Here is a 26169-nt window from a genome sequence, read left to right as displayed (position 1 = left end):
GATCGGAAGAGGATCACCGTACATCACATGGCCTGCCAGATCACCAGATCTAACACCACCTGATTTTTTCCTGTGGGGGTTTGTTAAGGACCAGGTCTACAGGACGCCAGTACGTGATTTGGCAGACTTACAAGAAAGAATTTATGCTGCTGTCAACAATGTTACACCACAGATGCTTCATAACACTTGGGTCGAGGTTGAATACCGGTTGGATATTTCCCGTGCCACCAATGGAAGCCATGTTGAGGTTTATGGAACATAAGGTAACAAAAATTCCCAGTTTTCATTCTTTGTAGCAGTTGGTTTCAACTATATACTTGTATTAATTCAGAAGTTATAGCTATTTCTTTTGTTATACTTATAAGCGGAACACTCTTGTTTCGTCCACATGCGTCTGACCTTGTCCATTAGTTTATGAAAGTGTCAAAGCTCAGCTTACGGTGGCTCTAGATTATCAGTTAATTTTCAGATATTGCGCGTGATTGTTGATTATTCAGAGGTCAGTGTATATTTGTGAACTTTAGTTGCAAATATGGCTTATGAACCGTTACGTGGAAAAGTATGTGAAAGTTTGGAATTTAAATTGAACGATTGTTGAAAGATGACCGACAGAAGAACAGTGTTTTGTAATAAATGCGGGAAAATGTTCAGTTATAGTGGAAGCATTAGTAGTCTCCAATATTATCTTAAACGTGTTCATCCTTTCCAAGTGGATCTATGTCTACAAGTCGCGTCGCTGTTATTTCCGGCGTGACTCCTCCTCTTTGCTTACGCCTTAGGAATTGAAGGCTCTATGAAGTCTAGGTAGGTAGTATCGTTCGTCATTTTTGTTCTTTCGTTGCCGAGCTACCAGACGAGGAATCTGTTTTCTGCACCGTTAAACATTATCATGTCGTAGCTCCTATGATAATAAATCAAACTGTAATTGAGCAAATAATTGAGCGGCAAATAACGTTCTCGTATGCTTTCTGCGGACACCAACGAAAGAGCCAAAATGGCGGGCGATTATATTAAGTATTTATCAAGCCTTAGGAAGTGCATAACATTATCAGCAACGAATGACAAGACGCACACGTTTAAATGTAGCCGACCTGCGACGTGATTGGCTGCCGGAAATAAGAGCGACGGCACTAAACGTTGCTGCTTCCAGTTCATCTTCTCGATCAACATTGTAGCACCTAAAACCTAATAGTGAAGCCTGCATCCTGTGTTAAAGAAACTAAAATAACGAATGAACTTGAAGTATTGTCAACGCATTGACGTGTCTGGCTGGAGCAAAGAGATGTGACTGTAAATAAGTGTAAACCGCAACTTTGTTGTTATACATCATCAGTGTAAATTACTTCTTAATAATTATTTGTGATGTACACCAGTAGAATTTAAAATATTTGTAAAAAAAAGCGTGTTCATCGTTATAGCGTATGGAATTATTATAAAATGATGGTAGGTGTTATTGTTTAAACTTGCAAACACTGTTTAAAATCGATTAAAATTCGATTAGACGATCGATTAATGAGTTAAAGACGTCATTTTAACCGACCAAAATTGTTATTTAATCGACAGCTCTAAATATCATTGAAATATTTCACTATTTCTCTTTCTGATTCGCTGATTTCTTCCCAAATGTCGGGGGGGGGGGGGTTAAACTGCCCCAAAATACCCTCTTATGCACGATCTTGCGTAGGAGTAACTTTTACAAATTATAGCAGGACAGTGGCACAGAATATGCAGTTTTAGCCTTGCTAGGCAATGGATGTCTTATCAAAATCTTAGACTGTGGCAGCCTTTGCAGGTTTCTCATCTGGCCAGGTACTGCTGTATCCGATAACTGCTTTCCCAATAGGGATATATGCGAAGTTTTACCGCTAGATGGCAGAAACGTTCCATGCGGCGCAACAGATTGTAGGGCTATGTTATGTCATATACTACAGTTGATTACGTTTTCCCGCTTGTTGGTTTTCTGTGCGTGTCAAAATTATATTTACAATTATTTTGTATAACCTAATATAATTTAATATAATTCAATATCTTCTTACCTCACCATTTAATTTAATTTAATTTAATTTACAATAAATAATAACGTAAACCTATATAATATTGAGCGATTCCCCTTAAGAGATGGGTGGGGGAAATCTGCAGTATGCAGAATATAAATACGAGTAAATTGAATGTTCATGAACCTAAACGAGAACTTCGAGAACGAGGTGCACGAATAAAAAAATAGGAACTACCGGGATGTCGAAGGTGAATATTGCCCTCTTTAATCATTAGTATTTAAGAACCGTACGCTAAAAACAGGATATGCAGCCACCAATGTGTTTCTTTTTATAGAGAAGGGACTATCGAGATTGAATTCCTTGTAGTTTTTTCTGTAGTTTCAGAAAGATCAAATGCAATGTTTAATAGAATGATATAATATGATCGCAGTATTATCACGATTAGTCGTGCGTTTTGTAGGTTAAGGACATGCAGTTTTGAATACTATGTAGGATGATTTTGAAAATTTGAAGTTAAAACATAGTTTTAATAATTAGGGTACAGTACATTAAAAACATTATTCACGAAATGGGTTCCACTTACTGATCGTCCTGGATAATAAACATCCCAGTTTATCGAGAGTTTACTTCAGGTGTAAACTTCGGAGACTCCTACAAGTACTGGATATAATCTAAGTTAACATAGCTTACTGTCGAGGTTGCATATGTTTTTATTAATTTTTCTTTTTCCTCTTCCAAAATGAAACTGTAGTCAACAATTCCTTACTTGAAGTAGTTACTTTTATTTAATAGCTAGCACTTTCGAGGCGCAATTCAATTACTTATATATTTTTTTTAAGATTTAAAGCATATATTCAGAATATTTCGGGACCTGATTGAAGACAAAAAGCTTTCCCTGGTGTTTACATATAGGAACACAACAAAAATTTGCCATTTTGAGTTGTTTTTAAGAGTATTTAATGTACTAATACACTACGTAAATTCTCAGTGTTTATATAGGCCTACCAGAAAACAAATGCACACGCAAAGCGCATCCCTCAAAGTACACGCGCGCTATCTGTTGGTGCTAGTTCAGGATATCCCTATTGCAAAAGGTACACCAGCAATCTGGCCTTCAGGATTTTTACTATTCCAATCCTGAGATTTGTTTTGTAAAATTGATAAGTAATTTTTGTGACGTTGGCAGAATCTTGTTTTCAGAGTGTGCTTGCTACTAACTGTGTGTATGTGTGTGTGTGTCTATCACTTACTGCTTGTGTTGGTAGTGACACGGAGCTTATCGATGAGTCATACAGTCTGTATGGAGTGAAGCTTCCGACAGCCGGGCCAGGGCGGTCCGTTGTGACACCTCAACCCCGCAGCCAGTTCCCCGCCCCTGCTGTCGTCCCATACGACGCAACCCGGTATGCACACCCTCCCTCTTCTAGTAATACTTGTCAAACTTTAAAAAGAAAAGCCTTATTGAAAGTCCCAGTAGTGCTGCAAATGTCACTTTCAGTTATTGAAAGATATCTCTTATTAATTTATTAAATTTAGTCTTTCAGCTGTGTCCTACAGCTTAACATGACTTTGTGATATATCTGGAAGATGCTGGAAAAGGTGAAAAAAAAAAAATGTAAGAATTTGTTAGGGACTTATTGTAGCCTGCTTAAACTCACTTCGTGAAAAATTCTTAAAATGTGTAAGAATTTTGTAGATATTTCAATATTTCATTCTACATAAACTCGCTAAAGTTCCAGAATAGCAATAAATTTAGTAGGAATTTTATTATAGCCCTAAAACTTTATTTATTTAATTTCTTAAAAGGGGAGTGCAAAATGTGTAATAATTTAAGATTTTTTATATAATTTGCTTGAACTCGTTGAAAATTCTGAAAATTCATTGTTGATATTACTATAAAAATTTCTGAAAAACATGTAAGAATTTGTTAAATATTTTTATGCTCGACCATGCCGAAATGTAGTAATTATACACCTGGTAGCAGCCCTTTAATGGACCTCATTAAAGTACACCTATTCATTAAAGTTCAGGTGTTCCACCAATCAGAAAATACCATTGTAGCAATATGAAAGCGCAAGTATCGATTACTCTCGGATATGCAATCGAAAGACAACTAGCGCGAGATTAGATTAATAATTAGCGTTAATTGTAAATAATATTCAAATAAATTCAATTTGTCATCTCGTTTTCAATGTCTAATTCAATTTCAAGGTTATATCAAGATTAATGTTTATTTTAATCTCTAGATTATATCAAGGTCAATGTCGACATTTGTTTCTCGGGAAAAATCAATACTTTCGCGTCTGCGCACATCTCACAATTTACGAGGTATTGCACAAGGTCAGTTCCGCTCCTCAGTCAGATAAGAATAACATGAATACTTATGAATAATTTCAAGTTATAAATATGGTCGAGCATAAAAAGTCGTATGAAACTTGACTATATTGGTAATTAAGACGCTCGTATGAAAATTATGAAACGAGCTTGCATAAACTTGTTCGCAGTTCTAAAAATTGCTGAGATGTAAAAGATTTCCTTACAAAGCCATCGTAGTTTGCATCAACTCAGTGAAATTTCCAAAAGGAACTTTATTTTCATTGTACCTATACGTTTTTGAAATATCATAACTCTTTCTCACAAATTCAAGTTATGATTTATTTAGCTTAATTTTCTTTTATATTCCCAGTTATCGTTTAAAAATACATAAATACATGAGACAGGAAATCCATCATTTTATGATTTCTTGTTAATTTATTTAAATTTGGTATTTTAGGAGATAAATTAACATAAATAACTATCGTATCTCGGCTAGATGTTGAAAAAGATGATAGCGTGTAACAGTTTACAAGAGATTTATTATAACCTCCATAAACCAAAGAAATTATTGTCACATTTGATATAAGCTCTTGAAAATACCATAACTCATCTGTAAAACAGAAGTTATTATATTCATTTGTATATTCGCAGTGTTCTTTAGAGAGATAATGTGAGGCAGGAAATCCGTGCTTTATTTCGCCTTGGCCAACAAATATGCCGGTAAATTATTAGTTCAATTTATGCCCATAATTAATTAATCAAAGACTTGATACATTATAAATAGTTGCAGCTTCCTCTGGTAGATAGTAATCAAAGCTAGAAAAATGCTTTCTTCGCTAAAACTCCACACTGCAAACCTTAAAGTAATTTGTCCAAGCTTTTGGGGCTTTAAGAGGTGGAGGGTTTATTTATTTCTGCAGGTGTGCCCCCTCTCTCTTATTATCGCATTGTATTCATTGTGGACTTGTGGTAGTAAGGACTTTAAAAGTCATAAGAATCTTGAATAAGACTCTAGTCGGCACTATAAATACCAGTATTTTAATACAGCATACTTTTGTGTTGTATGGTTTTATAAAGAGAGAATTAAGAAGAAATAAGCTTTGCATTCTCTTTCGCTTATTTATGAATCCTACTAACAAGAAGTTATTTAATAGGCTATAAGTAGGGGAGAGTCGGGTAGTATCGGACATCGGGTAATATCGGACATTGAGTTTCTTTCATCTACCACACGATGATAGTACCTGATTGACATGGTTACGTTTTTGTGATGTCGCATAGAGAAACGTAACCATGTCATTCAGGTACTACCATATGGTGGTAGATGAAAGAAACGCACTGTCCGATACTACCCGACTCTCCCCTACTTCATTCTCTGATAGACAGTAAAATTGTTCAATTTGATGTACAATGTTTAATAACTTTTTCCATCTCAAGTTTAATTAATTCAGATAGTGGGCTATGTTGTAGGCAAAAAGAGGTTGAACAGAGTGTTATCAAGGTAAAATCATTGCGATTTGTAACTTTTTTTTACAATTGCGTTACTTATAATCAGAGGTTCCCAAACTATTACAGCTTGTGCTTCTTTTAAAATGTTGTATTTATTGTTTTTTACTTCCTAAAACAATTAGACTGTTTTAATATTTTGCCTTGTACAAATAATACGACAATTAAATTAGGTCTAATACTTAACCTAATTTTGTACAATTGATTCTACGAGTAAGTAGGTACTAGATATTTTGTACCCGTATTCGGAAGTTAGCATGACTGTTATACAGCTTTTAGAATTAAAAATAATAGCAAGAAAATGTTAATTTTATAGTACTACTTGAAAAGCTGACATCAACATTATTATTATTATTATTATTATTATTATTATTATTATTATTATTATTATTATTATTATTATTATTATTATTATTATTACTAGCCGTACCCGTGCGCTCCGCTGCACCTGTTAGAAATAAATATAAAGTAATTGCATAATTAAAATAGGACATTTGATCCAGGGAACATTCGTGTTTGATAGAAGGATAAATCGTTTAATATGTTACTTAATTTAAATTGTATTTAAATAATTAAAATGCGGTCATTTTGGTCCAGAGAGCAATCATTTGGTGCAATGACAATTCCTTTAACATGTTTCTTATTTGTTATTATATGCAACCATAGTTTAATGAAGATTGACATATAATTTAGTTTTAATGTGTATAACTTTATATTGCTTGCTATATGTTTCAGAAGTTACTGTAATAACATTGTAGAATTATGTTCATCTAGAGAAACTACACTTTTAAATGGTGAAATAATAATTAAACAACTAATTAGCTTCCGATATTACTTCATACAAATACAGAAACATTCTCTTAGGTTATGTTTAATAGCTTTCGATTGTTGTTGTCCAAGGCCCCTTATAGACGAAGTCATTTGTTTTTATTTAAGTACAGCGCCTTAGATGGCATTGTTATTGTAATTTTAAAACTCATTTATCTCATTAAATATCAGTCCTATCAAAATTTCGTATAGAATAAAACTTATCCGAAATTATTTTTAAAGAAACGTTTGTTATGTAATATTTTTCATGAAAATTAATAATAAGCGAGATATTTCGATTTATTTAATTCAGGCCCCCTTATAACCCCCCCTTTTAAATAAAGTATTTTGAATTCCATATAGCCTAAAATCTAAGTTACAACGAACTTAATTTATATTCCAATTTTCATATAAATCGGTTCAGCCATTATCGCGTGAAAAGATAACAAACATCCAGACAGACAGACAGAGACAAAAATTTCAAAAAAGCTATTTTCGGTTTCAGGATGGTTACTTATACATGTTAACACCAATTATTTTTGGAAAATCGAAAATTACCAGAAAAATTTTGGCTGCAGATTTATTATTAGTATAGATTATTATTATTATTATTATTATTATTATTATTATTATTATTATTATTATTATTATTATTATTATTATTATTACGATTATCATCGTACAAGTATTCACCATAAAATGTGCAAATAAAAATCGCGGAAAAAATCAAATTAGATAAGCAGCTCACGTGAAATTCGAATTCATGCCCAAGCGCAGCTTCAGTGCACAAATCCCGCTCGCTAAAATTTGCTAAATACCACTACAAAGTGAATAAATAAATACCAACAATATAAATCTATATTTTCTGTCAATTGCGAGAATGGTGGATTTATAATTTTCATAATAAACAAATAGTTTCGAAATTGTTTTACCGAAGATAAGTTTCTTATAAATAATATGCCCGTCCCTCCACTGCACTGTGGAGGAAAGGGGCGCCTTTGGGAACCTCTGTTTTCACTTTAATATGGTACAGTACTTCACTTTGAAGTCACAGAATGCTAGAATGTGAAAGATTGCACTTGACACTTTACTGCTGGGATCACTAATATTTTGTCTGCAAAGCAATATTAATCATGAATGCCTTAAGTTGATTACTTATCTGCTTCTTACTAACAAATTTGCAATAAATTACTATCAGCTTGCTAGCCAGTTTAATTATGCACATTTCAGATCAATTTGGTGCGGCATTTAAAAACGATATTTCCTTGTAATTACTGCACTCTGAATCCAAAGCCAACTATAAAAATATTTACATTTAGCTTCTTCATATCGTTCATTCATTCAGTCATCAAACTGTGTTCATTTTCCATTAGTCTTTTAAATTATAATCACAAACCTAAATGGTATTTAAGTTTCCTTAGTTTTCCACGCTAGTAATGATGATTGATAATGACAGTGGTGCTGGTGCTGGTGATGGTATGACCATGATAATACACTGTGATGACAATGATTATGACAATTAAAAATACGTTAATTCTTGTATACTGGTCGCCAGTTGTTTCAGTGATCATGTATAATACTATAATACTATGTATTTATTACTTTTGTTACAAATATCTATCATTCTTATATATACTATAATACTATGTATTTATTACTTTTGTTACAAATATCTATCATTCTTATATATACTATAATACTTTGTATTTATTACTTTTGTTACAAATAGGTGTAATTCTTATAAGGATTATGCAATCTTCATAATTTGTTGTAGAAGTTTTTCTGTATTTTAGCGTGTTATTTTAAAAATGAAAATTTCTGAGGTTACTACAAAAAGAAATTCTTACATGCTCGGAGTATACACGGAGTATACTCCGATAAAAAAAAAAAGTGTTTATTGAAACCTACAAATATAGTGTGATGTGCTGACATTTAGCTTCAGTTTTCAATTAGTTTTCTCACTGGAGCTGACTGCTCGTTTGCCAGAAAGGATTTCACATTCAATCAATAGTTGGAATAGTTGTCAGTGGAACATTTTTAATAATAACATTAGAAGTCCAAAAAAAAAAACATATATTCCGTAAACTGGGGTTACTTTGAACACAGAGGAACCTTTGAACATTTTTTTCATAAAATCATATTTAGATTTCTACATGCTGCACTCGTTATAGATGGAGGTAAATTATCATAAAATCATTCTCATATCAAATTTACCTCCATCTATAACAAGTGCAGCATGTAGAAACCTAAATATGATTTTCTGAAAAGATGTTCAAAGTTTCCTCTATGTTCAAAGTAACCCCAGTTTACGGTTCTCGTATGTTTATGAATGTAAGTTACTGTAACAAGTCCGTAATTTATTAAAATTTGCATATATATGTGTGATGTGTTGTATAAAATTGTTTTAATCAAGGTTAACACTGACCATTTTCATAATAGTTTTAAACAAAGTCCTGTTTTACATGAAATTTATTAATCTTAATTTATTTAGGGGAAAAAATTAACTATTTGCACTTGTTTCATTCTATCACATTGACAAAATTTGGATATTTATTCAGAAATAAAATTAAAAAAGAAATACTTCAAATTGCTGATTATTATTTCGCAGAACGAGAAAAACAGTGTAACAATGGATTTCCTATTTTTCCTTGCAGTGGAAATATATTAAAATTTTGAACACTATTTAGTTATTTGATAACATTCAGCTCAAAATAAAGTCCTACGAATTTCACTTAATTCTCCTTGGTTTGTCCGTAACAGCCAACTACACAGAGAAACTGGTATTGACACAATCAAACAGTTTATTCATTCACAAGCTAAGAAGTTCTATAACAACCTAGAAAATGTTCCAGGCGCCATCCACTGCTCTCTCGGAAGGAAGTCCACATTTCCCACCAGAATCAAGAGCCGACTTCCAATGGATCTCATATTATAATCAAAATTTATCATCACACCAACCTATGTAAATAATTATTTATTAACAATTATTTTTGTTCATTGAGGAGCCCAATCTAGGCTAGCCTCAATTCAGTGTCATGTATTGTATTTATATCTTATTTAGAAATGATCTGTGTAGCGCTAAATGCGCTGATCAATCAATAAATTATAAAAACAAAATTTAAGAATTAGCAAAAGTTTATATACCCGTACCTCTTATTTTACTTTTCATGAATTGAATTATGTGATCTTACATATATTATAAATTAAACACGCGTACCTCACTATAAATGTTAAGATTAAATGTCATAGTGTAGCAGTACATGAGATTATTATGATGGGAAAGAGGACGTCTATTGATTCTAGGATCCGTGTGGAGCATATGGAACGTCAGCTAGCGAACCTGACTGGGTTAGTTCAGAAAGCTTTAACCCAAACCCCAACACCTCGCGAATACCTCCAAGTACCTCCACCTGCCTCATCAAGGGACGCCAACTATCGGAATGGTAAGCATTTTCATTTCATTGTTTGAGTTTCTTTACCTCAGCAGACTTGAGCTTCAACTAACAACCTTTCCTTGTTAATAATACCATGTAAAATGCTTGGTGTAGTTCCATGTACATGATTAAGAGTAATTAAATAACTTATTTTTAAGTATCGGTATATAGTGCTTTGTAAAGACTATAACGGTTCTGTTCTAATGGATGGAACATTATTACAAAAAGGGGTTGATTAATTTTCATGTAATTACTGAATGTTTTCAGTCTTGAGTAGAGGATGGTAACACACATATTGGTAATTCTGTACTTTTGCTTGTTATTTACATACAGTGTGTTAATTAAGTATGGAATATTGCTAATAACTCTCTATATATTCATTTTATGAAAAAATACCAAAAACAAAAGTTGTTGGAGATATCTAACTAAACTTATGGCTGTGGTCTCACTAAAGTAATGATTCATGTACAGAGTGTGGCAAAATATACCACTTTTTAAATGGCACTCTATATTAAATTTTACATATTTGAAATCTCCATTCAATTTTACATAGAGATAGAAGTTTGACTCAGCATAAATGATGAATAATTATAAATGTTTTTATGAATGTTTATAAATTGAATGTCATAGTACTAATGATAATACAGAGTGCTTTATGGGTGAAGATCACTGATATATGTTTTTCTTACGTAACAATAATTATTTCCTTACTTGTAAGAGTTTTTTTTTTTTTCCTTTTGTTGGCTTACAGATACAGTTAAATAAACTAGTTTCCATAATAAAAAAAAATATTATATAATAAATTTCTGTGCCATGTCATAGTTTGTGTTTAGGTTACCATAACTACGAGTTAATTCCCTATGCCATATGCCATATACACACACAGGTTGTAACTGTCATTGTGTTACAATCTATTAGGGGTGATAGAGGTGAGCAATACCTATGGACAATTTTTATATAGAAATCCATATCCAGAAATGTTCTGTTGTTAGTTACAAGTCTTGATGTGAGCAGTGGGATTGCTTCCTGTAACATATTGGTAAACCAGAGCTTTTCGTTCTGAAGCAATTAAAAGGAAATACAGTAGTAAATTATTTTGTTTCTAGACCCTGTGTTGTTTTTTAAATTGGTTTATTTTATGATGCTTTATCAGCTGCGATGGTTATCTAGCATCTGAGCAAAATGAAAGTGGTAATGACAGCAAAATGAGTCCAGGGTCCAGCACCGAAAGTTACCCAGCATTTTCTCTTATTAGGTTGAGAGAAAACGCTGCAAAAAACCTTAACCAGGTAACTTATTCCAACCAGGATTTGAACCCGGACCTGCTAGTTGCACAGTCGGTCATGCTAACCGTTACTCCACAATGGTGGACTTCTATGTTGTTACGGTGATGTATGTAAACATTACAAAGTTTGTATGTTTGTTTCAGCACAGTTCAGAATAGATTATGAACTGTCTGTAATTGCGCAGTACCTCTATATGCATTCCAACAAGAATAGAACTGATTCTGAACCAATTCTGAACTCCCAGTTACCTCTTTCAACGTGCTTTATAACTTGTTCAGAACGAGTGAAATTGGTTCTCAATTAAGAGCAGGAACTGGGAATTCTGAACTGTTGACGCATGTGCAGATGGTTTATTCTGAAGTTATAGTTAAAATGTTTCGGGACTAGGCAGGTTAAAATAAAAAAAAATAGTCGATCATGAGTGATTTAGAAGGTGATAGTTACACACATTTTACGACAAATTAAGTTCGGATAATAAATATAATTTTAATATGAGAAGAAACTTCGAAGGCCGTGAAAAAAAACAGTTCAAGAAACATTCCAACAACATAAAATCCCGAACTAGTTCTGAGACCGTACATTACTGGCGCATGTGGTCGAAAGAAGTTCGGTATTAGTTTGTAACGCGTTTTGAATTGCTTGCTGAAACAAACCTACTGTACAGGATCTTGCTTATAGTGTATACCGTAGTATGATAGCAGCTGGCAGCGAACTCAAGGTCAGCACACTGAAACCTCAGCTCAGTTTAAACGTAGCTGTCCTTTGTGTATGACGTTAGAATTGTTTGGGTTCAGCATTACTTACAGTAATTTTGGTTTATCTAGTTTGTTGTTGTCAGTGGATCTTTTTGTGAGGTTAACTCAAAGACCTCATTTACGAAACACCGATCAAATCAAAATAGGACTCAATGGCAAGGATCATAATTGCATGTGATGTGCAAAAAATCTTTGAAATAGTGAGACAAATGATGTCACAGTATTTTAATGTCTGTAATGAGGCTAATGCAAGAGATTTTGCTGTAATGAATACTTGTATAAATAATTTTAATTATAATATCAATATGCATTAATTAAAATTTCAAAGGCTTGGGCTGCATTCACTTTGAGGCTTGTAACTACAAATGGAATGTTTCCTCACATGAGCTTCTATATAAAAAATAAAGTTCATATTCACCATCTCTATTACCCTTGAAAGTTTGTAAGAAAGTTACAGTTAAACTTTGTGTATTCATAAGAGGTGATGTATATTGTAACTTAAATATGTGTATTATAAAATAGATCATTTACATTAGGAGATGAAGGACGTTATAATAATTTATAAATATGTAGGTTGGACTCCTGAAGGTTGTGGAATTTACTGGAGCATGATGTTGTGTGCTGTGTGCTTCTGTGTTGTGTTTCATGTCATGTGAATGGCCTACAAGTAAAACGACGCCAATATTTCACTCCTGTAATGGGAATTTAAAAGGAATTAGAATTTACGTAAGATTGCCAACTTCCATTTTTGGCGTTTAATATTGTGAGAATTTTGCAAATATAAGTAGTAAATAATATACATGTATGCAAAAATTGACATTATTTCAGTTGTTAATTAAGTAGCAATAAATTCATTTTCTAGCGTTAATTAAGTAGCAAATAATTCTTTTTCTAGCAAGTTATCGGTATTGTATTTTTCATTATGTGTTAAAAGTTATATTAAAGTAAACAAGAGAAATGATTTTCAGAAAAAATAAATTCAGAACTAAGTTACACAGAAGGATTCACGAAGATCTAGTCTAGGAACTGATTTCCTGATATCGTTATGAAGAAAAAAGTTCGTAAGTTCGTATATAAGTTACATGTGTCCGATTTTGAATAGTTTTGTAAATAATCATGGTTCTTGCTTCCGTAACATAGATTCTTGTGAACTTTGCTCAAAACGTTTAGAATTTCATGTACTGTAAATAAAGCACATTGCTTGAAGAAATGGCCGGAGTAGCTTTCACATAAAAATTCACAACTGGATCCATTGCTGAGAATTTTGTTTGATTTAGGGAAGTTAGGCAATGCGAAGATGACTATGTACAGTTCCAGAAAAAAGAAATGGGCTGCCTAATTTTACAAAGTTCCACATACAATACTTTGCGCATGAGTGCCTGTATATGTGCTGTTTGTGGACAGTCTTGCGAAACTTGTTGCCTGTATACAGAAGAACTGCCCTTAAGATGCAGCCCAATACTTTTTTTCTGGTACTGCACATTGCTGCAGAATGTGGGGTCTTCGAAAACCAGTTTTAATGCCAGTTTTTTTAGATAAGTAATAATGTAAATGTACTTTAAGGGGACGTGGAATTGTCTCTCTTGACAATGTTAATTTATGTCTTACATAAGGAATTTTTTTCTCGAAAACTGTAAAAGCTGGACATCTGATTCCTTTACAGCTCATGAACACAGAACTTGACTTAATGCTGAAACTGTAGTTTTTATTTAATTTATTTCCTTTCTGAGAAATAACTTTTTCCCCATTCGTTTAATTTTTTCAACGATTTTCAGTACATTACCTGCTGTAATATTTCCAAAATTTAACAAATTTCAATTTTTTTTTCTGTACATCTAAAGCATCCAAATAAACAGTTCTGAAAATTTTGGCGCATGTGCAGTAAAAGAGTGCCTGTATATGTGCTACTTGTGGACAGTCTTGCGTAACTTGCTACCTGCATACAGGAGAATTGCCCTTAAGATGCTGTCCAATACTTTTTATCAGAAATCAGTTCCTGGGACCTAGAGCATTGTACTATCTTCGTGAATAACCCTGTGTGTTGCCCATTAACCATTATTTCTAACTTTATTGTGACCGGAACACATGATATATGTTGGTACCCGCCAAAAGGTCAATTCAGTTAATGTATTGACACTGTCACTAATTTCTTAAAACTCGACTTAACTTAGTTCTTTATAATTATTTATCTTCCACTATTGTAAGTCTGAGCCCCCTATAACTTGCCCTCGAACTATGCCTCATCTCTCAGTCAGTTAAGAGCTGTTAGCAGATATCACGAAGCAATTACCACAATGATGCATTTAGTATTTGATGTACTAATGTTCGTGCGTTTGATCTTGCTAATGTAATTAGTAGGAGGGAAAGGAAATCAGGCTCATTCAGAGACAAAAGAAATTGTGTACCAAGCTCACGCGTATTTTCAAAGAGAATATGATAGCACAAAATGTGGTAGTCCTTTTGTTTAAGCTGAAGCAGCATATCGAAAAATGCTTTATACAGATGGAGACAAATTGAAAAGTCCCTCAAAGGTATACTAATGAAACTATACTGTGACTAGTTTGACTTTGAAATAATTTGTACTCGGACTGAAGGATTCGTCCCTATAAAAAATATAAAACTTAGCATGGAACATATAATAATAATTTGTAGTACAAGATGGTTATACTCGTAATTAAACTGACAGTGTTCAGCATGGCACAGCTCGGACTCTAATTATCTTAGGGAGGTCAAATCTTGTAGATATGCTAATTAACCAATGCGCTCGCGAATTATGCCAAAAAAATAATTAGTTCCAAGTCTCGCCACTAGGTGTAAATATGGCGCTGTAAGCAGTCAAAACGTGCAATTGTCTGTAAATCTGACGTCAGTATGTTCTTTCGGTTGCATTGCATTGTGTCAGTTCCCTGTTGCTTGGTGACGCGTGTTAAATCCCTTAGTGAAGTGAATGTTCGTTGAAAATTTAGAAGGTGGAACTTTTCCTTGTGAAACGCAATGGCTATTGAGAAGAGAGACCAGACACTGCTAGTGAAGTCGTTTTACCAGAATGACAGCAATAGCAACGCTGCATTGTGAGAATATCACAATTTTCAACGAACTTTCACTTCACTACCGGAATCAACACACGTCACCAAGCAACAGGGAACTGACACAATTCAATGCAACCGAAAGAACATACTGACGTCAGAGTTACAGACAATTGTACGTTTTGACTGCTCACAGCGCCATATTTACTCCCGGTGGCGAGACTTGGAACTAATTATTCTTTTACCATAATTCGCGAGCACATTGGTTAATTAGCATATCTACGATGTTTCACACTCCTACGATCATTAGAGTTCGTGTTGTGCCACACTGACCACCATCAGTTTAATTTATAACCACCCTGTATAATGGAGTAAAATTAGATTTTATGCGCGAGTGGAAAGTTTAGCAACTGAGGCAAAGCTGAGGGGATAATTTCCACGAACGCATATATTCTGTTTACTGTCGTGTGCTATACATTATTTTTATCAATTACTGGTATCTAAATTTCATTATTGGTACGGTATCTAAATTTAATTTTAAATTGTACGCCTTTTCTTTGTGAGGTGTTGTTTGTTAAGAAGTTATAAAAAAATTAATGTATGGATTTTATTTTTGCTAATATATTGGTTATCATGGAGGGAGAGATTTAAAAAATTTTAATTCACTGCTGTGAATAAAGCCATTGTTTAAGTTGCTAAGGACTGTGAAAGAAAGACCAGCTTTGATACTAGTCATGTATTAAAAAAAAGTGTTTCTAATACAGTTAGTTACCAGAGAATATGTAAAAGTTTGTGGAAAGAATAATTTAATCTACACCATTTCAGATAGATTTGTGGTAATATACGCCTAAAAAATAAGATTAATAGCGGCTACGATGACGATAATGATAATTCTACGACGAAAACAATTTCTGAAACAACTCCTTCGTTACTGTAAATATTTCTTTGTTCTTCAGTGATAAACCTTTCTCTGAATAATACATTTATTTGTTTCATATGAGCAATTTTAAATTTTGCAGCCATAAAATTCAAGTACTTTAAAAGTGTTTTAAAATAATGTGTAGTTTTATTTTAAACATTCTGTATCTTTGCTCCATCTTAAAGAAGCGAGGGGGTCATGTGAGGCATTATCTTCCCCTTTGTAGGAATATCATATTGTCGTTGATTTTTATGAAACCTCCTATGTGACTTTACAGAAAATAATTTTTCAGGAGGAAGGAAAAATTAATTAAAAATCAATAAGTATATCCTGGTCCTCGATGATGTCATTTACATATTCACCAACATTTTCTACCGAATTACTTCATATTCTTATGTAGGCCCATTGGCTACATTATATTTGTTCAGAACTGAAACAGTAAATTCGTTATATTTTGGTAATTTTACCCAATGCCAATTGTTGAAATTAGAATTTAATGGTTGATGGAAGAATGCGCAAGAAAGAAAAAGTGGACAAAGAACAATATTGTAGCATATTGATTTTAGGATCAATTTTTGTGTTCCTTAAGTGTTACTTCAGAAAATTAGGTTATTACATTTTATATAATTAATTTGTATTCGTGTATACTTTTGCGAAGTGTCAATAAATATCCTAAATAAAAACGGTAACTAAACACATAGATGCCTCAGAATCTGAATAGAGCAGAAGATAATCGTGTCCAGGCAGAAGGACATTGAGACATATGCTCTCCCATAACAAAAAAATTCGAGGAAGTTATCACTTTTTTGAAGGGGTTAAAGTCTACAATGAATTAACTGAAATACAAGATCTGCAGGAAAAGCAGTGATTTCCTTCTACGAAAGAACAGATCTTTCTAAATAATGAGAATGGGATCTCAAGAACATGGTCACCATGTCCCTCCATACGATGATATCTCGTTACTAGTACACCATCAAAATAATTTACATCCGAAACGTACTTACAGAAATGCAGGGAAAACCAATGATTTCCTTCTACGAAAGAACAGATCTTCCTAAATATGAAGACGAATGAGATGTCAAGCACATGGTTGCCATGCCCCTTCATATGATGGTATCTTGTTACTAGAATTCTGTTAAAATAATTTACATTTAGAATATTTGGTTACTTACAGAAATTTTCTTAACAGATTTATAAAACGACAACATATTAATTTAAGTTACAGTTGTATGAATACAGAGTAATACAACAAATAATGTTTTGTAAAATTACTTTCTAGACGTGGGTACACCATTATGTAGTGAGCAGAAAAATAAATAATGAATAAGGAATATTAGATTAACAAGCGAGAGATAGTAAAAAAAAAAAAAAAAAAGAAAGAAAGAAAGAAAGAAACGGTGTATTCACATTTTCTGTCTCATAGTGTTATATGTTGGTTGATTTTGGCAAGTTAGAAAAAGTTTCACCATATGATTTCTGTGTTTAAATTTAGCAACTTAAGAAGAAACTATATCTGTATTGAAAAAAAAACCAAAAGGAAAAGTTGTGTGCTTTACGAGATGAAACAGTGATATGATTGATGCTAGACTAGAAAATTATCTTAAAAATTATTTCTTATGATCGTCTCACAGCAGAAGAATTAAAAACGTAATACAGAGACATGAATTACAAAGTACTCTAAACAATAACTTAGGAGGAACAATGCCAGCTTCTTAAAACAATGCTAAGAATGTACCATATATGTGTGGACAGCATTTCGAACAGTTGCTTGAACAGAATCACCATTTGTGTTAAGATTATTATTTAGGTTTCACGATTCTATTATTGACGATATACTTTGATATGTATATTAGCAGTTCCAAGTCATGAAGTCACACAGAAAGTTCACCACATTATAACCTTACATTATGTGAAGCTTAGCATTTGGTCCTTACAACCGAAGTTCAGTGAATGCTACAGGTAAATTCTGGTATCATTATTTGATACATAGAGTCCATTCTCATTTTATCCTTTCAAATCAGACAGGGTTAGTCGTTTCAATCAATTAAGGTAAATATTCTCTGACTTTTTCTTGTATTTATTTTCTTTCAGAGTTTCTACATTCTTCGGCAACTTTTCTTCTTTCTCTTTTTTCGCAGTCTTCTTCCTTCTTGTTTTCTTTTCCATTCTCTTTTATTTGTATTCTTGTTCTTGCTTTCTTATTATTCTTGTCCTTACTCCACTACTACCGGTACTTATTGGTTTAGAAATTCATGTGAGGAATGAAACTTATCACCATTACTTTTGTCTCTCATGATGTGTTTTACTGTATGACGAGTTTTTTTATATATATGTATATCAGTTTTTGGAAGCTTCCTACATTCTTCGTCTTACATTTTACCATGTCTTGTATTCCTCTTGCTTGTCTGAGAGTTTTTCTTACAAATATGTAGTTTGAAGAATAATGATATTGGTGAAAACATCTAGATTTGTCCATTTTGAATCTTGCGTACACTACTTTTAACACTTGAATATAATTAATTGATTAACTAGTGGACTTACTCGTGTTAATTTTGTAAGATTTGTGCAGCTTACAGCTGTTTCAGTGCTTCACGCACCATCATCAAAGCCTACTGGATCACGGCATCATCTCGAACTTCTCTGCCTGTTATGTGGGTGTGTTTGATTGTTGAAGGGTGTTGAAGAGTGGAGTCAAATAGTGTGTGTGTACTGAAATTATTGATCTGTGTGTTGAGAATTTGATCAGGGTGTGTTTTAGTGTGTTTGTATATTTCGTATTGTTCTAGTATGTTGAGTTTTTGGTTCTTGGGTTGTATGTGTAGGATTTCCATGTCCGTATTTATGTTATCATAAGAAAGACAAGACAAAAACTTAACAAACACAAAAACACGCAAAACACAACACAAGAACACAAGAAATACATCACACTAACATATGAAAACAAAAGCACACATAAGATCGCATCTTCATTCAGAAAGCAGAAATACAACATAACAAACAGAACAGAAAACACACTACAAAGACATCTCAACACACAAAAAACACAAACAAATAAATACGACCACACAGGTGTATACAAACTCACATGTAATAGTTGCGATAAGTTCTACATAGGACAGACAGGCAGATCATTCCAAACACGCTACAAATAACACATTAAAGCAATAACCAGAGGACACAATACATCTACATACGCCCATCACATAACCAATGCTAACCATACATACAATAACATAAATACGGAAATGGAAATCCTACACATACAACCCAAGAACCAAAAACTCAACACACTAGAACAATACGAAATACTAAAACACACTCCGATCAAATTCTCAACAAACAGATCAATAATTTCAGTACACACACACTATTTGACTCCACTCTTCAACACCTTTCAACAGTCAAACACACCCACATAACAGGCAGAGAAGTTCGAGATGATGCCGTGATCTAGTAGGCTCTGATGATGGTGCATGAAGCACTGAAACAGCTGTAAGCCACACAAATCTTACATAATTAACACGAGTAAGTCCACTAGTTAATCAATTAATCTAGATTTGTGTTCAACGTGGCATGTTAATCAAATTCTAAGAATTCAGCTATTCAAGTAGGGTATGTACTATACACTTGAGTACTGGTACCAATAGGCCACATTAACATTCTTGGCGCAATGTTAACTTTTCTCAAGTTTATTTATTTTTAAATTTTACGTTATCAGTAATAACACCAGTTACTCAGTACTTCCAGAAGACACGACAGTAATTTTTAAGTACAGGTAGGCTACTAATTAACTTCAGAAAATGTTAAACTTTCTCCCATTGCATCAGATGTAAAAAATTTAAATTTAAAATGTAATGTGTTCAAAAGAGTGAGATTAATTTGTGAAATGTTTCATACCACAGATTTCGCCACTTTGTATTGTATGGGCATTCCTTTTGAATAATGAATTGTGTCCACTCACCTCAAACCACATACCATATGGAATTAAAATATCCCGCATTTATCAAAATGAAATATGTGTGAGTATTGGCTGTCTTAGCCCCAGTAACCTTCCTCGCAAGTTACTAACATTAACCTTAAATGTCTGTGTGTGTGTTTCTGTCTAGCTGCATCAGATGAATACGATAAACACTCTAGTTCCAGCTCGGCCTCACTTCCAGGTTGGTAACACTGCTTGCTTCCATTAGCTTGCTTGCATGCACGATTTTCCTTCAGTTTTTTTTTATTTTATTTTTTTTCAATGCAGATAACTTCTTTCTTCATATACTTTTGCATATTGTTTGCAAATTAATTACTTTTTGAAAGGATATTATTTATAAAATGTGAACTTTATAAGAGAAACATAAAATATTTCACTGGTTTAAGGATGTGAAAATGCAAGTATGTTTATTTTTCTATACATATTTATTGCCAATTTTTAACACTTTATATCACGTAAAGATTAATTTTTGGTCCTACAGAATATATCTGTTACCGGTATGGTAACAATGATTATTAGAGGAGAAAAATTCTCTCCGGCACCGGGGATCGAACCCAGGTCCTTGGTTTTACGTACCAAGTGCTCTAACCACTGAGCTACGCCGAAGTTCAATCCACAGCACCGGATCGAATCCCTTTCCTTTAGTGTTTTTCCCTTTGTGGCCTGACTCCAAGTTCGACATATAATGGCAGTTGACTTAATAATATATGTCACATACTGTATATGTCGAACTTGGAGTCAGGCCACAAAGGAAAAACACTAAAGGAGAGGGATTCGATCTGGTGCTGTGGATTGAACTTCGACGTAGCTCAGTGTTTAGAGCACTTGGTGTGTAGAATCAAGGACCCGGGTTCGATCCCCAGTGCCGGAGGGAATTTTTCTCCTCTAATAATCACTTTATATCACTTAGGAATATCGTTATAATAACCACTTTCATGTGTTAAAATTAAGTTGTAAATTTCTAGTTGACTTGTTTCGTCTTTGTGTCAGCCATCTTCAGAACTAGTGAGACCCTTGCTTCTTCCGGTTTCTTCAGTTGTTTTGCTGGGAGTATGTTTGTGTTTGGTAGTGTGGAGTCAAATAGGGTGTGTTTTCTGAAATTTATTTGCGTATTCAGGATGTGTTTTTGTGCATCTGTATATTTTGTACCGGTACTGTGCTAGAACATAGAAACAGACATGGAAATTCTACATATCCAACCAAGAAACCAGAAATGAAACACACTAGAACAGTACGAAATATGCAGACATTCGAAAACACACCCACAACACATCCTCAATACAAAACTAAATTTCAGAACACACACCCTATTTAACTCATGCTACCAAACACAAACGCACCTCCCAGCAAAACAACTGAAGAAATCGAAAGAAGCATGGCTCTCACTAGATCTGAAGATGGCTGACACGAAGCCGAAACTAGTCAACTAGGTAATTTAAAATTTAGTTTTCATTTTAACATATGAAAGTGGTTATTATAACTATATTCCTAACAGGTATATTTTTTTCCTCCTTCAATTACTTTTCAATATACATTTTCTGTTTCTCTTATGAGAATAGTGACTATCCTTTTTCAAAAAGAGATTAAATTACATTATTATTTTTACTTATATGTATACTTTCAAGGTAAACTATTAATGTCTATCATTCAACACATATTGTGTTCTTAAAAAATGTGTGACTAACTAACAGTTTATTTCCAGTTGGAGAGCAGAGTTGTGCGGTTTACTACACTGGAAAGGAATAAATCTTATCTTGCTTTGGTTTATGTTTTTCAAAGCATGAAAACTTCTTTCAGGATTTTTCAAAGGTTATAGTTCTTCATTACCGTACTTGGTTTAAGTGATGAAATACCTATATCACGAGAATAGAATTTCATCATTTTGAGAACGAGTATCTGCTTAGCACTTATATGAAGAAAATACGTGAGGAGACAGTATGTAACTAAGGAATGCGGGCGTGGGAAGGGCGTGAAGGATCTGTGGATATCAGAAGGCATGGATATGATTGTTGATTTGTGATCATGCCTTACCTTCTAGCTTTTCTTAGTCAATATATCTTTCACATCCTTTTCATATCTATATTCTTCCATTGGTGCGTATATGCTTGTTTATTTTCCTTATTTTCTAGTAAGTTCTCATTATTTTCTGCTGATTCTGAAGCAGCTGCACATAAAATGTATGTAATAGTAATACATTCTTTTTTTAATGTGTACACACTCCTTGATTTCTCTTTACTGTGTTAGCTTTAAGAAAATAAGTACATTTACGATTATTTTCTTATGTATATATTGCACGCAGATGTTTACGTAATTGTTTCCACATTAAAATGTTTAAAATAACGGAATTATTTTTATAACATTGCTCTGTTTGGTTTTGTAATGTAATTTTGAAGTTTATAGCATGGATTTTAATTTATTCTCTTGAGAAGAAGTTTGAATGAGCATTTGGAAAGGGCTTTGTATGATGAGAAAAAAATTGTTCTTTTTATTCTGTACGGGTATTACGTAGCTCAGGCTGTATGTGTTGAGAAAGGAAGAAAGAAATTAAATTTGTAGGCTACTATTTAATTTGTAAATAGAGATTAGCTATGCATTGCTCAATTGCTATTTGTTTTCCCCATTTTTTTTCGTCTGTCTTTTTATCTCGATCCAGGGTTGCCAAATTTTAGATATACCAAAGAGGGACATCTTTTATCCATCACATAATACAGCACTTAATTTTATCTTTTAAAAAAAGAATAAAAATTATCCCCCTACGTATGTGCAGTTAGTGGCTAGTGTGAATAGCAATTTTAATAAAAGTCAAATTGTAGGTACAGGTTTCCAAGTACAAAGCAATATTTATCTGGCTGTAAGTTACATTACGTTTCTCTGGCGTCTTTTTAAAGGGCTTGTGGCAATAATATGTTTATGCAAAATTATTAACTTAATGGTTTAATAGTAGTTCTGTCTGATGGTTTTCCACAGCTATTTATTATTAACAATAAAGCACAAATTCCAAAAGATGGATCACATGTGACAAAATGTTTAATTTTCAGTGTTTATTAATTGATTACAATGATATAATAATAATATGCGTCACAAGAGCGGTATGTTGACGTTTTCATGTTCGAGGAAAAGATTGAAAAAGCGAAACGTAGTTGAGCTTTTTTAATTTCTGAGAACATGAAAACAAACATACTGCTCGTGTATCGTACATTATTTTGTGCGAAGATCGTTTATTACATACCTGAAAGAGGAATTTCTAATTAGTTGCAATGAAATCTCCATCTTGGTTTCTGTTCAAGGACGGCAACTTTGGAAAACAAATATATCTATCTTCAACATTGTTCCTATAAAATGTTTTCTGTGTTTACTATACTCCAGCAGGCCGTGATATACGTCTGTCCTTTTTTCCCCCAGTCTATGATGAGTCTGGAATCTTGTTGATTTTTTCACGGCTTCCTTAATGTTACTTGCATTACAAATACAGTAACTTTTGTGGTGTTGTAGAGTTTACTTAATTTTTTAAAATATTTAAAAACAATAATTAACAGTGCAATTTAGGTGAAATTGCAGTGGTAAGTTTCCAATTTATAATTATTACTATATTGAACATCTTTAAAAATAATATGTTAAAAGCCTAAAGCAGTAAAATGAATATGACACTTAAGCGGTAGGAATAGGGAAATTGTTATGTGTGTTACGTTGGGAATACTGAATGTGGTATTTCACACTTACCGCGTATTGGTTGTGTGCGGAAAGCAAGCAAATATGCACGATCTCGCACAAAATTTATTGATATCTAAATTGACATTTTATTTTGTGTCTTGGCATACTACTGCTCAAAACCCTTCATTTAACATACAGTATACATTTACAGAGTTTATATAGGCCCTACATATTTATCTCTGGAGTTTAGCATTTTCAACAAGCTTTTTTCCATTCCCTGTGCCACGCATTTCTGATGAACGTCTCTTTTTAAATGTTTAGGAAATCATATTCACCACTGAATTCACTGCTACAAACCTTACACTTGCCAAATTATTCGTTTTTTACAATGTTAAAAAACAAAAATTTTAAATGTAATTTAATTATTTAGGCCTAGAAGAAAAGAGTTACTAGGAAACCATAAGATCATACAAGTTATGTTAATTTTCTAAAGGGGGGACTTTTTGCGTCCCGCCTCGAATCGAAGCGGGACTCGGGATTTTTATATGAAAATCGGGACATGTCCCTCCAAATCGGGACATCTGGCAACCCTGTCTCGATCTCAAAGACTACATGTGTTTACATTGACCTTCGTTGAACCAAAATATCGGAAATATGTACATAATGTCTGCAAAGGACCTTTCTCATATATTTCACTTAAGTTCAGTGGTTCCCAAATATACGATATTACGACTAATTTTGTTTTCCATCACACTTCTCTAAATAATAAGAATTTTCTATTGATAATTGGTTGAATGGCGATCTTACTCGTGTTAATTATGTAAGCATGTGTGGCTTACAGCTGTTTCGGTGTTACTTGACACCATCCTCAAAGCCTACTAGATCTTGGCGCTATCTCAACTTCGCTGCCTGTTGTGTGGGTGCGTTCGTGTGATGAAGAGTTCACACGAACTGCTTTCAAAACAGTTAAGTTTTGAGATCGTAAAGCTCACCATTTTGGCACAAAAAAAATTTATTATATGACTTATACAAGGACTACATCTTATTTAAGAGGTAATTATACATTGAACAATGAACCATTACAACGAATATATTGTGTAAAAGATCTCGGTGTAACTATTAATCATAATTTGACTTTTCATAATCACATATTTAATATAACAAATAATGCTTTCAAAAATCTGGGTTTTATTATTAGAAATTCAAAAACTTTACAGAACACTTCGACATTGACACTCCTTTTTAATTGTCATGTTCGCGCTAAATTGGAATATGCCTCTGTAATTTGGTCACCCACTTGCAAATCAAATAGTAATCAAATTGAAAAATTCAAAAACGATTCTCTAGATATCTGTATTTTAGAAGATATCATTGTTCAGCCCTCCATAACAAAATCTCGTACAACAATCTACTTGCTGAATTTAATTTAATGTCTCTTGCCAGTCGTAGATTACTTGCTGAACAACTTTTATTATATAAAATATTCAACGGTCTACTGGATAATAGCGAAATATTATCACAAATCCAAATTAACGCTAGAACATCACATTTAAGAAATCGTAAATTGTTATATTATAAAAAACCAAACACTTCAGCACATAAAAATTCACCAGTGTTAAAAATGTGTTCAAATTTCAATGAAATATGTAAAACACGGGATATAGATTTCTGCATTTCTTACATGGAATACAAACATTTTCTTATTAATATACTGAAGGTAGTTGATTTTATATAATATTGCTATTTGTTACTCTGTAATTTGCCAATTATAGCTACATTTTACATTTTTGGCTATGATATCTATATTTAACTATTTTTCATTTATTTTATTTTGTATTTTTAATTTATATCTATATCTGTATCTCTTATTTAGGTAGTATCTATTTGTCTATTCTTTTTTGTTCTTTCCTTTTCTCATTTTCCATTTTAATTTGTATTTACATTTGTATCTGTTTCATCTCTTTTTTTCGTGTTATCTATGTTTTTTTGTTTTGTAAACGAATATCTGTACTGTCTATTATAATTGGGGGCTTGCCCTGTTATAGGCATAAATAAATAAATAAATAAATAAATAAATAAAATAAATAAATGAAAGAAACAGACGTAATGGGCTCCGTGGTGCTGAAGACAGAGCTAATCTATTGACTCTAGTTCCATTCTTTTTCAGTTTTCATTCCAGCTTCACGTTAAATTAAACCATATTTGGGAACTACTGGCACATCTTGTCTTTGTTTATTATGGTTGCGGTAACATCTGCTTGTAATATTAAAGTTTTATAAATATGAGATCTGTTGTTTGTTTGCATGAGCCACAGTTGCACTAGTTGTGTGATATTTACACTAATTGCACTCTCGATTTTATTTGGTTTTGTAGGACAGTAGTGATTGTTCTTCCTCACCTCCTTCCTGTACAGCATGGTGTGGTGGCATGAAACGACACAGCATCAACCTGTAGTTCCCTTGCTCGCATGCACTTTAATTTGAGACGAAAAATCTT

The 26169-nt window shown here is 33.1% G+C and overlaps 1 protein-coding gene across 21 annotated transcripts in view; it reads left to right on the top strand.

The window, feature by feature from the left end:
• Nucleotides 1-26169, top strand: part of LOC138706539 (coiled-coil domain-containing protein AGAP005037) — a 1408895-nt gene that overhangs the window by 1255130 nt on the left and 127596 nt on the right. For 15 of the 21 annotated variants that reach the window (XM_069835948.1, XM_069835949.1, XM_069835942.1 and 12 more), the window contains 3 exons: nt 3263-3400; nt 9927-10066; nt 20150-20203. In XM_069835948.1, the coding sequence (XP_069692049.1) occupies nt 3263-3400; nt 9927-10066; nt 20150-20203 (332 nt within the window). The remainder of the gene's footprint in view (nt 1-3262; nt 3401-9926; nt 10067-20149; nt 20204-26169) is intronic. The other 6 variants (XM_069835959.1, XM_069835954.1, XM_069835952.1 and 3 more) reach the window with 2 other exon arrangements.

Source organism: Periplaneta americana, chromosome 9 (assembly GCF_040183065.1).
Source record: "Periplaneta americana isolate PAMFEO1 chromosome 9, P.americana_PAMFEO1_priV1, whole genome shotgun sequence".
In the NCBI taxonomy this organism is placed as follows: domain Eukaryota; kingdom Metazoa; phylum Arthropoda; class Insecta; order Blattodea; family Blattidae; genus Periplaneta; species Periplaneta americana.
Note: the sequence above shows the minus strand (reverse complement) of the source record. Positions and strands in the feature narration are given on the sequence as shown.